The 14,064-nt window shown below is 38.7% G+C and overlaps 1 protein-coding gene across 3 annotated transcripts in view; it reads right to left on the reverse strand.

The window, feature by feature from the left end:
• Positions 1-10,647, reverse strand: part of ZBBX (zinc finger B-box domain containing) — a 118,043-nt gene extending 107,396 nt beyond the window's left edge. For 2 of the 3 annotated variants that reach the window (XM_036898378.2, XM_057499799.1), the window contains exons 1-4: positions 10,541-10,603; positions 5,497-5,552; positions 4,907-5,023; positions 391-504 (exon numbers count right to left, since the gene is read on the reverse strand). In XM_036898378.2, the coding sequence (XP_036754273.2) occupies positions 391-504; positions 4,907-4,983 (191 nt within the window). In that variant the 5' untranslated portion in view covers positions 4,984-5,023; positions 5,497-5,552; positions 10,541-10,603. Of the gene's footprint in view, positions 1-390; positions 505-4,906; positions 5,024-5,496; positions 5,553-10,540 lie in introns of all 3 variants that reach the window. The other variant, XM_036898377.2, reaches the window with a different exon arrangement.
• Between the last annotated feature and the right edge of the window lie 3,417 nt (positions 10,648-14,064).

Raw genomic sequence — 14,064 nt, forward strand, 5'->3', positions numbered from 1 at the left:
TTAATTAAATAAAAATGACCCTAAGCATAAATTGACAATTTCCTATTGATGGAAATTTCATGAAAGCAAAGGAAAAATTCTGCCCTACTGCAGTAAACATTCCAGATCATAAATGGTTCCGAAGGGTAATGTTAGAAGAGAAATAAGAAAATGTAAGGCCAGAAACAGTTCAGAAAAAATAATAATAATAATGGTAATTTTAAAAAGCAACGTGCCTTACGCAAAGGACAGAAACAGAAAAAGTAGGGCAAATTTAATATTGTTTGCTCATTGGGAAAAGCCAGAAATTATTCATTCAGGTCAGATCTTTATTGGAATGACACTAATATATAAAACATTTCTTTACATAATTCTGTTTATTCCTCTAAATTCTCTAAAAATGTCACCCACTCTCTTTCTTCCTTTGTGTTGCTCCTTTTTAATTGGAATTCTTGTAGTTTCTTTTCCATCTCTTGATTCTCCAATTCTAACTGTACTTTCTCCATCCTCAGTTCTCGAGCATTTCTGAGTAGGATTTAAATACAGAATGTTCATTTGAGGTAAATCAGCAAAAACAAGGCAAAATAATTTTATATCATGTTTTCCTTTAATTAAAACTATGAGTAATAGACAAAGCAAGGAAGTACTTTAACGACTTCCTTTGTATTCTCTGAAATATGGTTTCTAAAGTTGGCATTTGCCTTCCTTTGATAGTCTCCTTAAGCAAGGTTATTTCATCAAATTTTAGACTTTTGTTTTTCCTGTTACATTGCTAGAGGTTTCAAATCATAATTATATAATTTCATATAATTTTATATACGAGCTATGTCTTTATGGATGCACAAATATCTCTGACACAGATAGAACACAAAAGAAAAATTATTTCCTTGTTTTCATACTGTCTTTCTTCTAAAGGAGTTTGAAGCATAGTACTTAAAATAATTTTTCTTCTACATAAGTAGAAAACACATTTATCTTGGAAACCTTCAATAAATTTCTACCTTTATGTCATGTATGTATAATACCAAAAAAAAAAAAAATGAGCAGAGCCTGCTTGGGGCCAATTAAGGATAAAGCACTGATTAAGTGTTTTGAGACAGGCATCATCAAAAAGGATTAAATGGGCCAATGAGCCAAGCACAACTTATTGTTTCCTCTGAAGGAAAGCAGTAAGAAAAGAACTTTCTGAGGACAGAGCGAAGCCCTCTTATAGATTCTTGTGCCAGAGACTTTGATAATAATATCAGTCTCATCAAGCTATTGACACAAGCCATTTCCTCTATTTTATAATACTTGTCTCTTATTAGCATTAGTCACTGATTCTCTCTTTCATAGGTCTAATCCAACCTAGTTCTCTAGCTTTTCTCATCCATCATGAGTCTAAATCTCTTCCTTCATTATTACATTAGTGTTTTCCATAATCAAGTAGCACGGGCACCCATACTTGCTATGGCAAACAGCCAAAATAAGAATAATGGAGATCAGAAAGGGGAACTAAATTTTAGAGGTGGTGAGCAGTTACCAAAGAACAAGTGGGCCAAAGATATGTCCCCAAGCAGACACAATCTAGGGGAGATATACAGAAAGTGATGGGAGGCAAAGGCAGTCCCAAAGGTTAAGAAGAGCTGGCAAAGATATTGAGGGAGAAGCATTACTTTCAGTATCTCTTCCACAAGGAGTGACTCGGCCCCATTACAGGGAAGCACGGTAGTACGTGAGAGACTATGAGAGCCAATGGGATTCCAGCGTGGAGAGGGCCACAGACAAGCAGGAAGGTGGCAAAATACACTACAATGATGTTGCCCGTGGAGAAGTACAGGGAGGTACCTGAGCACCCAGGAAGAGCACATACCCAGCCCCTGGGACTACAGGAAAAGTTCCCAGAGAGAGTGACATCTGGGATGAGCTCTAGGGATGGAAGAACAGTCAAAGGGAGGTGGTGAGAGTAGCGTTCCAGGAAGAAAGTGTGGCACAAGTAGAAAAGGGTGATATTTGGGTCAAGAAACTGGAAGTTCCATGTGACCAAGCATTATGTGCAAGATGGGAAAAGTGCAAGGAACGGAACTACAGAGGGAGAGAGTGGCCAGCTCGGGTAGTGCTGGGGAGGCCATGATGAGGAACTGGGATTTATACTATACGAGCAATAAGAATCATTAAAAGGTTTTAAGAGAATTGATCAGACTTAACATTTTAGAAAGATCACTCTGGAAAGTTAATTACCGGGTATAAGGCTGAAAGCAAGGCAGCAGGTTAAGAGTCTATTTCTGTGATCCTATTAGAGAGAGATGATGCTGGTGTTACTGAATAGACATGGTGGAGTGAAAAATGGGAGCATTTCAAAAACATAAAAAAATGGAATAACTGGACTTAGAAATGCACCAGAAGTAGTGACTGACCAGGGAAGTGACAAGGAAGGAAACTAAGACAATCCCAGGTTTCTCACTTGAGCAACCAGGAGGACAATGATGCCATTTCCTGAACCAGATCACTTTGGGATGGGCTGGGGACACTCCCCAAGCTGGCCTCCTGGCCCAAAGTTTCAACAGCTTAGAACACTTTCCATATGCCTTCCAGGAAGAGTTTACAAGCACAGATGTGATTGTGTCACTTGCTGGCTTACAAAACTTTTAATGCTTCTGACGTTTCCACTGTGACACAGGAGTGAGACTAAAAACAAGGACTTGGTTGTTTTTATAGGCCTACCAACCAAGTGGTCAAGCTAATGGTGGAATTCTATGGGTCTGAAATAAGACTCCTTGTGGAAACAGCCCTGGACACAGAGACAAAAGGTCAGGCAGGTCCACTGAGGAAACTAAGGTTGATCCTGCAGAGACCATATCAATAAATGCAAGGGCCAAAAACAACCCACTGACATGCCCTGGGGGCTGGGAAAGAGGTAGAGAAGAGTTGAAGAACACCAAAGTGTAAGACAATATTAAGATATGGTTAAGACAGTATCAAATGAAAAAAGGCCCGAAATAAGGAAAGGACAAGAAAGGGAACTCCACTGCAATTGCCATAGAGGGGTGGTCCCCATCCTAGCTTTTACAGGTTTGGATCATGGATAGATCAGAGAAAGTGATTCCCCCTTATTTCTAAGATAAATTCCAAACTTCTTATTGTGACATGCAAGTTAATTTATTATCTATACAACCCTGACCTTTCTCCACTTTGTTCTATAAATCTTAGCCAACTGAATATGTCTGAAAATCCCCAAATGATGTGGTCTCTGTGCCTCTGCACAAGTTTCACTCAACTAACTGCATCTTCAGGCAAGCTTGGCCACCTCCTCACCACTGTTCCAGCAATTTGGGCCATGTTCTTATAGAACATGTTTTATGTTTTCAACATCACACCATGTTTCCCACTGTATTATAAGTGTAATTTTACTTATTCACATCCTCTACAAGCTACCTGAGGTCAAAGATCATGGCTTTCTACTTTTGTATCAACCATTCCTTAGCACAGTGTATAGAGCTTGTATTCCTAGCACATGTTCATTGGATGAATGTATAAGTATACACACATAGATGTAAAGCATATCACCAAAATCAAATGCATGTCCCCTTCTCTTTTTGCATAAAGAAAGAAAAATTGGTAATATTAGCAATTGGATAGCTCCCCTTCCCACCAAAAATGGTAAACCTAATCATGATAATGCCATATATTTGTATTATATTTTACAGTTTACACATTGCTTTTACACACAGTGTCTCAAAAGTTAAGGGAGAATTAGGAAAGCTCTGAAGACATTGAATAACCACAGGTCTATTGATCTGGATCAGGGAACTCAGAAACTAAAATTAAAAATTAACAATCTGTCCCCAACCCATGCTGGCTGGCCCTTTGAAACTTTTTATTGAAATACAGTTTGTATACAATATTATACAGGTTTCAGATGAACAATTTAGTGGTTCATCAGTTATGTGTATTACTAAATGCTCACCATAAAAAAATGTGTAGTTACCATCTGCCACCATACAGAGATACTACAATCTTATAGGCTATATTCCCTATGCTACACTACACTGTGACTAAATTATTTTATAATTTGAAGGTTGTGCCTTTTTATCCCCTTTACCTCGCTCGTCTATCCCCCTCATTCCATGGTAACCAACTGCCCATTCTCTGTGTTTAGGAGTCTGTTCCTCTTTTGTTTGGTTGGTTAGTTGGTTTTTCAGATTTCCACATACAAGTGAAACCATATGATATTTATCTTTCTCTGACTTATTTCATTTAGCATAATACCCTCTAGGTCCATCACTACTGTCCCAAATGGCATTCCCTTACTGATATTTGAGAGGAAGACATTAGGACTTTCCAGTGACTCTAGATGATCTCCAAGGGAAACATACATTGAACCTCTCAGTACCCATGCCTTGTCATGAAACTCCTGGGATCCTAGAATTGCTTGGCTACAGCTAAATATATCTACCAGGCAATCTAGGACAGATGTTATTATTCTTGAGAAAGGTGAATTCAACATTATATCCTTTATGCAAAGCATTAGGGAGGTAGTACTTTCTATTCCCTGTTTAAAGTCTTTTACCCTAATAGTTTCCCTAAATTTTACTTTATTTCAATTTTTTCAGGATGACTCTTTTTTTATTTTAAGTGTCACAAAAGAATTTGTAACTTTCTGTTATACTGCTTCAATAGTTAATGAGTCCAACCTTCATTTAGAACTTTTCACTTTGATTCTGGGGCATAAATATTTTTAATCCTCATTTTTAAACTATTATGTATTTATAATATTTCAAACCCACTTTCTTATAAAAATACAGCAATATGAAGAAAATGGAGATGATAATTCACAAATTCGAGTTGAACTCTTAACAACCTCAAATAAAAAGAATACTTTAAATTACATTATAGAGAAACTTCAGCAAATTGTTTCTATTTAAGTAATAAAGATACATGCACTTACTTATATTTTAACTTTACAGAATTTCCAGGTTTTCCCCATGGAAGAACTACAAAATCTTTCGTATTCATGATTGCCATCTTAATATTGTCTCAAACTTATTGTGATTTGTGAAAACTTCTGAAAAAGAAAGCAAAAGAATGATTTTAACAGTAAAGGAGTTAAAATGTAAATTCAAAACTGCATAAAATTCAGGAAACTGTTAAAAACAGAAATGAGAGAAGGGCTAAATCAAAGATTAAACAATAAAGAGTTATTTCAGATGCTAAATATCAGTTATACAAATATTTATATATGAAAACAGTTATAAATACTGGATGGAACTAATATTTTATCAATAATTATATAGTAAAGAATGTGGAAATATTCAACTGAAAGTAAAGAATGTATTCAGTAAAATAAATGGAGCACATATTCTATCTCTTTGTATAGTTAAGATTATAAAAATATATATCAGGTATTTGTTCTCATCCAAAAATAATATCCAAGGCTAAATATAGTGAAAAAGAACCCTAGAGATACAATTCAAATTCAAAAACCTTTTTTTAACATATCTGGTAAAGTAAAATGAGAATTAAGATAGTAATATTTACCCAAAGGCATTCTAATATCCTCATTTATCAAAGAAAATTTTAATGATGCTCTTTGCCTAAGACAGAAAATTAGCATATTTAGGAAAAATTTTTCAACAAGAAATGAAGCAAAAAAGATTCTCTGCCTAACCAGAAAATTAAATTACTCAGAATACCCTATTTCCTGAGTATCCAAATTATTCATGCTTCTGTAATAATTTACTCTGTAATGCTGAATTACTAAATCACATGCACAACTATTAGATTTTTATATGAATAAAAATTTCCAAATTTCAAATGCTCTTAAAAGAAATATAAGAGGCCATATCATAGAGTCCATAGTCTTAAATGCCCAAACCATTTGATACTGTCAGTTTAGGTTTATATATATGTCCTTATGTGCTCATAACCCCTATAAATATTTATTAAAGCTCTGCTATATGCAAGGAACTGTGCTAGGAGGCTTTAAAGAGTCAAGGCCCAAGGAGATTCGTTTTCTGGGTTCAAATGGCACAAAGTCAAATAGGGCTTATAAGACCATATATAAAAGTCATAAAACAAAGCAAAAATTATAAGGACCATAAAACGTATCGAAGTAATAAGAAGTGAGAAAAAGATAATTGAAGTCAGCTAGCATTTAAAGTGGGACTTTAAGGATAAGGGGGCTCATATATGAAGTTGCTGACTGGATGAATATTCTACATTGTGAGAAAGAACAGCTCTTGAATAGGGACCAATGACTGGTTCCATCGGGTCAACAGGCAGGCTATATGGAGGGGGAGTAGTAGCTATAAGTTTGGAAATGTAAACTGAGGCCCAATAATAGGTGCTTTTAGATGCCAAGTTAAAGAATTTGGAATTTATTCTGTAGCTAATGAGAGTCACTGGCAGTTTTAGAGGGAAAAACAGAAAACAAGTTGAGAAACTTTGCTCAAAGACTTAAAGAAAGAAGGCATCAGAATAGGAATAACCAAATGGAAGGCTCTTGTGACATCAAGATCTGTGTAATCAAATGCATAGTACTTCAGTGCTGTTCCTCTGGGAGACTCATATTTCAATGGCCCAACCACTGAACACTTTGGGAGTGCGTCTTTTGAAAATTTTCAAGTCCATCATAAACACAAAAGTCACACAAATCCACTTTGTTGTTCCACATGTGAAACTAAAATGATATTGTCCAGCACGAGCAACTATTTCACACACTCAAATCTTCTTCCAAATTACTCTACCTTCAAAATTCAAATCCAACCTGAAAGGGTAGATTTTTTACTACATTGGGGAATTTTTTACTACAGGGAGTTTCAAAGGAATTTATTCTCTGAAAATAATTCCAGAATGGAATTATACAAAATAATTTTACATTGTCAACAATGTAGGGGTCATGTCATAGAACTAAGTATATTTATGCCCTCAACCAACAAACATGTATGTAGATGCTCCTTTGTAAAGCCAACTACAGGTATTGAAGTCACAATGGTAAATGAGACATGCAGTCTTCCATTAAAGAACTAACAAAGGGAAGGCCTCACAATGACAATACTGTGGGCTATTCTGACAGAGGTACTTAGGAGGGACATCTAACTTAGATTCATTTCTCTACCACCCAGCTCTGTCTCTCAAAGCTAAAATGCTAAAATTGGTCTCAAAGCAAACTAAAAATACCAAAAGAATGGAAAAGCAAGATTTGGTTTGCTTTTCCACAGGGAGGATGCACCTTCTACCCCTTCTTTGTAGGTAGAACCTGTGTCTCACTTTTATCAAACAGAGGCTACAAAAGCTACCTTTGAAAAACTACCTCCAGAAGTAATTCTGCTCATAAAACATAGAGTCTATACCCCTTTTTGATCATAAAATCCAGCTGATGGTAAAAATCAGGAAATTCAACTGCTGTACCCAAATCCACTGTGAATAAGTTTTTCGTGAAAAGTTCCATGATGTTATCATTACCATTATCATTAAAAAAATTTTTAATCATCCCCAGAGTTAATGTCTGATTAAGTAAAATAATTCACATTGCTCTAATTTCATTTACACATCGAGACATACAATTTTACATGTGCATATATACATGCATAAAGCTGAACTGACACACAAAGACCGAAATGAAAGAAAGAAAAGTATACATTTCATTAGAATGAGATGATTCAGATTTATAGTTCTGCTAATAATGTGATTTAACCAATAAATGGTCTTATGTAGGGGTATTTCACTTCACTGAATGCAATTAGTAAGACTTCTTCTCAATTAAATGTTCTGTCAAGTCACACACAGAAGCCAATTTTCTTGTGTAAAGAAAAAAGGAAGATCATACTTGTGACTCATGCTGTTCTGCCTATTTCCTTTTGTAAAACCAACAGGGAATTCGTCACCTTTCTTGGAACAACCAGGATATAACAATGTCAACAGGAAGAACAGCAAAGCACAAAGCTTTGTCACCTAATGGAACCAGGGAAATAGATAAACTCCCTACTATGCAAACCTCACAGTTCCATCTGTCATTCGGTCACTCAGGTTTTTTCTTACAATTAAACACCAAAAGTTTAGTTGCTATGTGGAAAATTTCCTAGTTCCCTGATTTATTAGACTGCATCATTTTTCTGCTCCTAACCTTGTTCCTCCTCACACATATACATACAATATGACTCTGAATTGTCTATGATGTATTGATGATCTTCCTACACAAGTTCTCATTCTGGGAATGGAACCCATGCACCCAGCAGAGAATGCGCTATCACACCACTGAAAGAACAGGAGGTTTGAGAAACCACTCTTCTCAAGATGGGCCACTTACTGTAACCAAAAACTAATCTAAGGTTAGTTGATTCTCCTAATGACCCAGATCATTCTAGCCTGAAAACTTAAAAGCCAATAAATAAGGATTTTTAATTACTTTAGCACATATTTTAAATGCATCTGATGATCTCTTGTAGAGATTAACATGTTTGTCAAAGTATTTAAAAATCAAACATCCAAGCAAGAAATGTTAAATGAAAATGAATTTAAATTAACATAGTTTTAAACTCTTAAAAGAATTGTTCTTTTAGTACTTTCTCTGATATTAACTTTATTCTAAATTCATATATTTTTAAATCTTGTTTTAAAAATGTAAGGAAAAGACTGATTATACATGATCCCTAACATAATAGCTTGTTCTTCAGTGGCCTACAAAATTAATATATGCCCTTTCTTCCTCGCACAGGCCCCGAAAGTTAATCAGGTATTGAGTTCCAAGCTGCACTCAATTTTTCACCCAAACAGCTTATCTGATAATTAAACACTGTTTCAGGGCACTCAATACTAGCCAAGTCATCCATTTTTTAACTTCTTTGTGCAGGTTCCCTTGAGAACAGCTGAGAAAATTTGCCCTTAGATACCAAAGGGCAAGAAAGATATCCTTTTAAAACATTTTCCAAATGATTACATTGAAAGATACTGAGTTTAAGTTCAGAAGACCTATTGTGTCAGAGTGAAATCTGAGCTTCAGTTTATTCAAGTATAAAATGGTAAGGACCCCCGCACCCCAACCTTATTTGCAGGATATCACACAAGGGGTCTGATCTGTGGCTTGTAAAGCAGTGGTTTCCTGAAGGGCCTCCAAAGAACTTGGATTTAAGGAAGGGGGCAGTCTCAGAAACCACCTTGAGAAGGGAATAGGGGAGCATCAATGCTCTCTGCTTTACCCACAAGCTTCTCTGATTTCCTCTATTTTACAAAATGAACCTCTGAGTCAGACTTAATATAAACTCTGCTATAGTCTAAAAAAATCTTGAAAGGCACTCAATACTAGCCGAGTCACCCATTTTGTAAACCAATATACAATTATCAGTAACTCTTTATCAACTAAAAATTTATATATGATTACAAATAGCAAAGAAAGTATTAAAGTCATAAATCATAACTTTCAAAAACCTAAGCTCTTTTATATTTTATATAAAAAAGCAAATAAAATAATTTCAGCAAGTATTAATGTTGTGAAGTAAATAAAGAACCAAGGTACTTTCAAATAATTAATTTGTAATACAACTGGCAATATTATGGGAGATCAGGACAGGCTTCTATCCAGGCTATAAGTTGTTAGAGGAAGGTGGAGTGTTTCTTTTTGCTTGTTTGCTTCATTTTTCATAAGCATACAGTCTGCACAGTTTTAATCTAGGTGTTACAACTTTTTTTTTTAATGAGTCTAACTCTGTAGTCACAAAATAAAAATTACATAACTGAATCTGTATATCTGAGCACCTCTTAGGCTGATATGAGGAAGAAGAAAAAACTTCTACAGCTTCAGATTTCTCAGGAATTTGGATCCCCTCACCTGACCACTCGGGAGAAGTGGGCTTCTACAATGAAGCGTGTGTGCGTGGCCACACAGGCAGAGAGGAGGCCACAGAAGGGATGTGAAAATGGTTTGCCAAGGCGCCAAATTTTTTTCTAACTAAGGTATCACTGATATACAATCTTATGAAGGTTTACATGAACATTGTGGTTTCAACATTCACCCACATGATCAAGTCCCACCCTCAGCCCCATTGCAGTCACTGTCCATCAGCTCAGTAAGATGCTGAGGAGTCATTATTTGTCCTCTGTGCTGTACTGCCGCTGTACTGCCCTCCCCCTGACCTACCCATATTGTGATTGCTAATTACAGTAGGGCGCCAAATTTTTCATAAGTCGTAAATGACTTCAAAGGCTAAAAGAGGGTAGCATCTGAGAAAGTCGGGTTGTAGATGGGCTTTAAGGCCCCAGTTACACTGTCTGGGGTTCGAGCTCGGTTCATGTCAACATTAGTATCGTGGGCTGGGAAGTCTTGCTTACAGAAACTAATACTTTCACCCCCTGAGGCAAGGCCGTGTCTTGAGGCCGGAGGCGCTGGCACGGGTGGGGAAACCGTCAAGGAGCTGCTCAAATACCTGCTGAGCCACCGTCCCAGCTGCACGGAGCCCAGTCTCCTTTCCCGCCGACCCGACCCGCTCCCCGCACGGCCCAGAGCCGGCGCGCTGCCCCACTAGCGACGCCACAGCCTCCGCCGCCCGCCGCCCGCCGCCGCCGCCCGCCGCCGCCGCCGACCCACCTGGAGAGCCCCGCCGCCTGCGTCCCCGCCGCCGGCCGCAGCGGGCGGCTCGGAGCTTCCGCCTTGGTCTCCGTGGTTACCGCGTTACCTCGGTACCCATAGCAACCATAGCACCGGATCCTGCCGCGGTTGGCCAGCAGAGGGGGCAGGGGAGCCCTGCGGGGAATGGGAGGAAGGGAAAGGAAAGGAATTAGGGAAGGGTAAACTCTTTCTCAGGATTAAAAGGTTGGTAAACTCAGCAGGCCCTGGAGGCTCTCTGCTGGAGGGGATAACACATCTAACACTTACAGAGCCCCTACCATATTCCACTATTCTGAGAGTTTTATTTGTAATATTTAATTCATCCTCATAACAGCCCAATTTATATCTAGGAAAATTAAGACCCAGAAAGTTTAAATAACACCACCAAATTACAAAGCTAGCAAATGGCTGACCCAAGAAGAATTAACCCAAGCAATTAAGAACTCCCATATATATGCTCTGTTAATTGTTTTTCAAAGTTCACAATAGACAAAATCAAGACTACCATCCAGGTTTCTTGGCAGGCCTAGAGCTCCCTTTTCTTTACACCAAATATATGAACTCTTGGGGGTGAGGGTTATATAGAGAAAGAGAGATAAACATAGACTTATAATCAACCGACACTTCTCAAAATTTCTGACCCAGACACTCCCCTATGGCAAACTTATTACTGGCTTCCTAAATATGCTGTAGTTTTTGTTTTTGTTTTTAATCTCTGTTTTTACATGCTGCCAGTAGGATGTGTGGTTGGTCCTGTAGTCAGTTGGTCTAAAATACTTCTAGGCTTATGCACAGTGTATCTACCTTATTACTGGACTAAGATTTCTACTATTATAGTTAAGATAGTAAACTTTGCACCTTTTCTTTCCACATTAATGTGCCTGCCAAATTCAGTTAAGAAAACATGCAAATGCTTTCCCTTGGCAGATTCAGTTGTATAAGATTATAACCAGCATAGATAAGAAAAAACAGTGAATGTCTGTGGCTATGACTTGGGGCTTTGAAAATACAGTGGACCTTGGTTTGAATCCTGATCCTACCACAACTCACGTGTTGTGCAACTTTAAGTTATAAAACCCAGTTTAATTAGTTAAATGAGATAACAATACACTTAATCAGATATACTTATCTGGTATAGCAGGAAGAACAAATGAAACAATGTATATTAATTCTTTAACACTAACCCAGGCCCAAACTGGGCACTTAATAAATGATTAAAAATGGTAGTGGTGGTGTGACTATGGTGTTTGTTATCTTAGCATTCATGGTATAAATTCACCAAGTTCTTTCTTTAAAGCTAATGTAATATCAAGTTTCAAATAGATGTAATACTAGCAGAATTTTCTTGTGCAGGACTGTATTCCCCAGACAGGTATGCTCTCTGAATTACCAGGAAAGGTATTTTCAGCATGCATCCATTCATTCATCTATTTATTTACTTATTCAAGAAATACATATTGAAATTCTACTCTTCTAGGTCCTGAAAATACTGCAGCGAGGAAAATATAGTCCATCATGTTGTGTTATTCTGGGGAATAATTATGTTCCCAGCATGGGGCAAATTATCTTTGAAGTTGAAATCAGTCAAAGGGAGAAATAAAGTGGGAGAAATGCATTTATTGCTTACAAGCGGTCATCCACATCTCTTGTGCCCCTGTGGCAAAAAAGGACTCCACCCAACCTCTCCAGTCCAGATATGCCCCTGCTCCCCCTTGTAATCACCTTCTCTCCACCCCTTGGAAACACATATTGATATGGAGATGAACTAAGGCCAGGTGAGAGATTCTGTAAATATTGCAATTTTACCCACAGCCCACCCATCCAGAAATCTTGCCTCACAATCTACTTGCTCCCCATCTTCTGCAATAGCCCCTGTGTGAAAAAACTGGAGCACTGTCACCAGACTAATAACAATAACAACAGCAATAAAATCATGATAATTCTCAAAACATAGGATTTAGCTAGGTTCAAAGTCCTATGCAGATTAAGTCCATAGTCTGTCTATTCCACAGGTGCCAGTAGCTGAACAGGTAGGGAGTTCAGAGCAATAATCATTCAGCAGCTGGAGATAGGGGATGGGTCCAGGCCACAAAGACTGTAGAAGAAAATAACCTTCAAGGGCGATAAGATACGTGTTTTAATGACACCAGCATAAGCAAATCTTGTCCATCAGGTAGGATGCATGCAAGAGAGTGGTCCTGTGATGGGACAGTGGCAGGAATGGGATCTTGTCCCAGTCTAGTATACCAGACTTTCACCTCCCTCCCTGTGGGAGTTACAGATGGGTCAATTTATAGGGCTATGGGAGGTACATGCAATGGCCATAAAGATAAAATTAAACTTCCCTGTAAGATGCTCTTACCTCCTAGCCATTTGGGGTATACTAAAATTATCTTTGGGGGCCATTCTGCTGTTATTCCAGGAACACCCAGGAGGCCAGCTTCCAGGCCTTTTCCCCAAGATGCCAGAAAGGCCAGCCATTGCTGGTCCATGTGTTGAAATGTCCAAGGCCACATTCACTCAACAGAGTCTCCAGGGTTTGGGGTTGGCAGCAGGATGTTGATCTGCGGGCCATATCCTGGCTTTAATGACTACTCTTTAGTTTGCACATACAGTTGTATAGGAGGGGCAGCAATGTGTGTTAGCATGTACACAGGGCTCAAGGGTCCTTTTCCGGGATCCTCATTCAAACAATGAAGAACTCCTCATCAGGGTCCTGGGGGTCCATATTATAGATGATGTTTTTCATGCCCAACTCCTCTAACAGCTGCTGGAGCTCTGCATACATTTTCCAGCTAGTGGGTAAGTATGATAAATCACCCTAATTAGGTTAAACTGCCCTGATGGCTGCTGTCAGCCAATCCAGAAGCACCTGAATCCCTGAGGTGTGACGGACACTTTCCAACCACTGCTGGAGGAAATGGTTAGTCATCAGGGGAGCCAGTCTACTCATTTCAGAACCTGACATAACAATGTTTCCCACCCCCATATCCCAAAGATGCAAAAGCCGTGTAGACAGAGGTTCCAAAGGCTTCTGCCAAAACCAGATGCTCATGTCCACCAGCTCATCCTGGGTATAGGGACAGAGCATGGAGTGCTCCACAACCTGAGGAGGGGTTGCTTCTCCCCATGAGGAGCCCAAGGTTATTGCATTTTTAATTTCTTAAATACAACCATGTAAGCTTTTAATGTGGGAGGGGCTGGTGCCTTGGGAGGTGGCTTCAGCAACAGTTTGGCCCTCAGCCCCACACCCTCACCCTGCCATGACATCCCCTCTACCATGTCGTGGGCTGAAGGCACCACTCCTTCTTTCCCCTCCCCCATGGCCTCCTGCAACACAGATTCTCTGGCTGCTTCCTCCCTCGCTGCTAATGTATCTTTGAGGAGTGTGACCTGTGTTCTCAATAACTGTCTCTCTTTCTTAAGGGCATCCCATAGGTCATCTCCCAGTTCCTCCAAGCAATGCTGAAGTGTGTCTCTCTCCTCGATAACCCTTTCCACTA

This window comes from Manis pentadactyla, chromosome 1, assembly GCF_030020395.1.
Source record: "Manis pentadactyla isolate mManPen7 chromosome 1, mManPen7.hap1, whole genome shotgun sequence".
Taxonomy (NCBI): Eukaryota; Metazoa; Chordata; class Mammalia; order Pholidota; family Manidae; genus Manis; species Manis pentadactyla.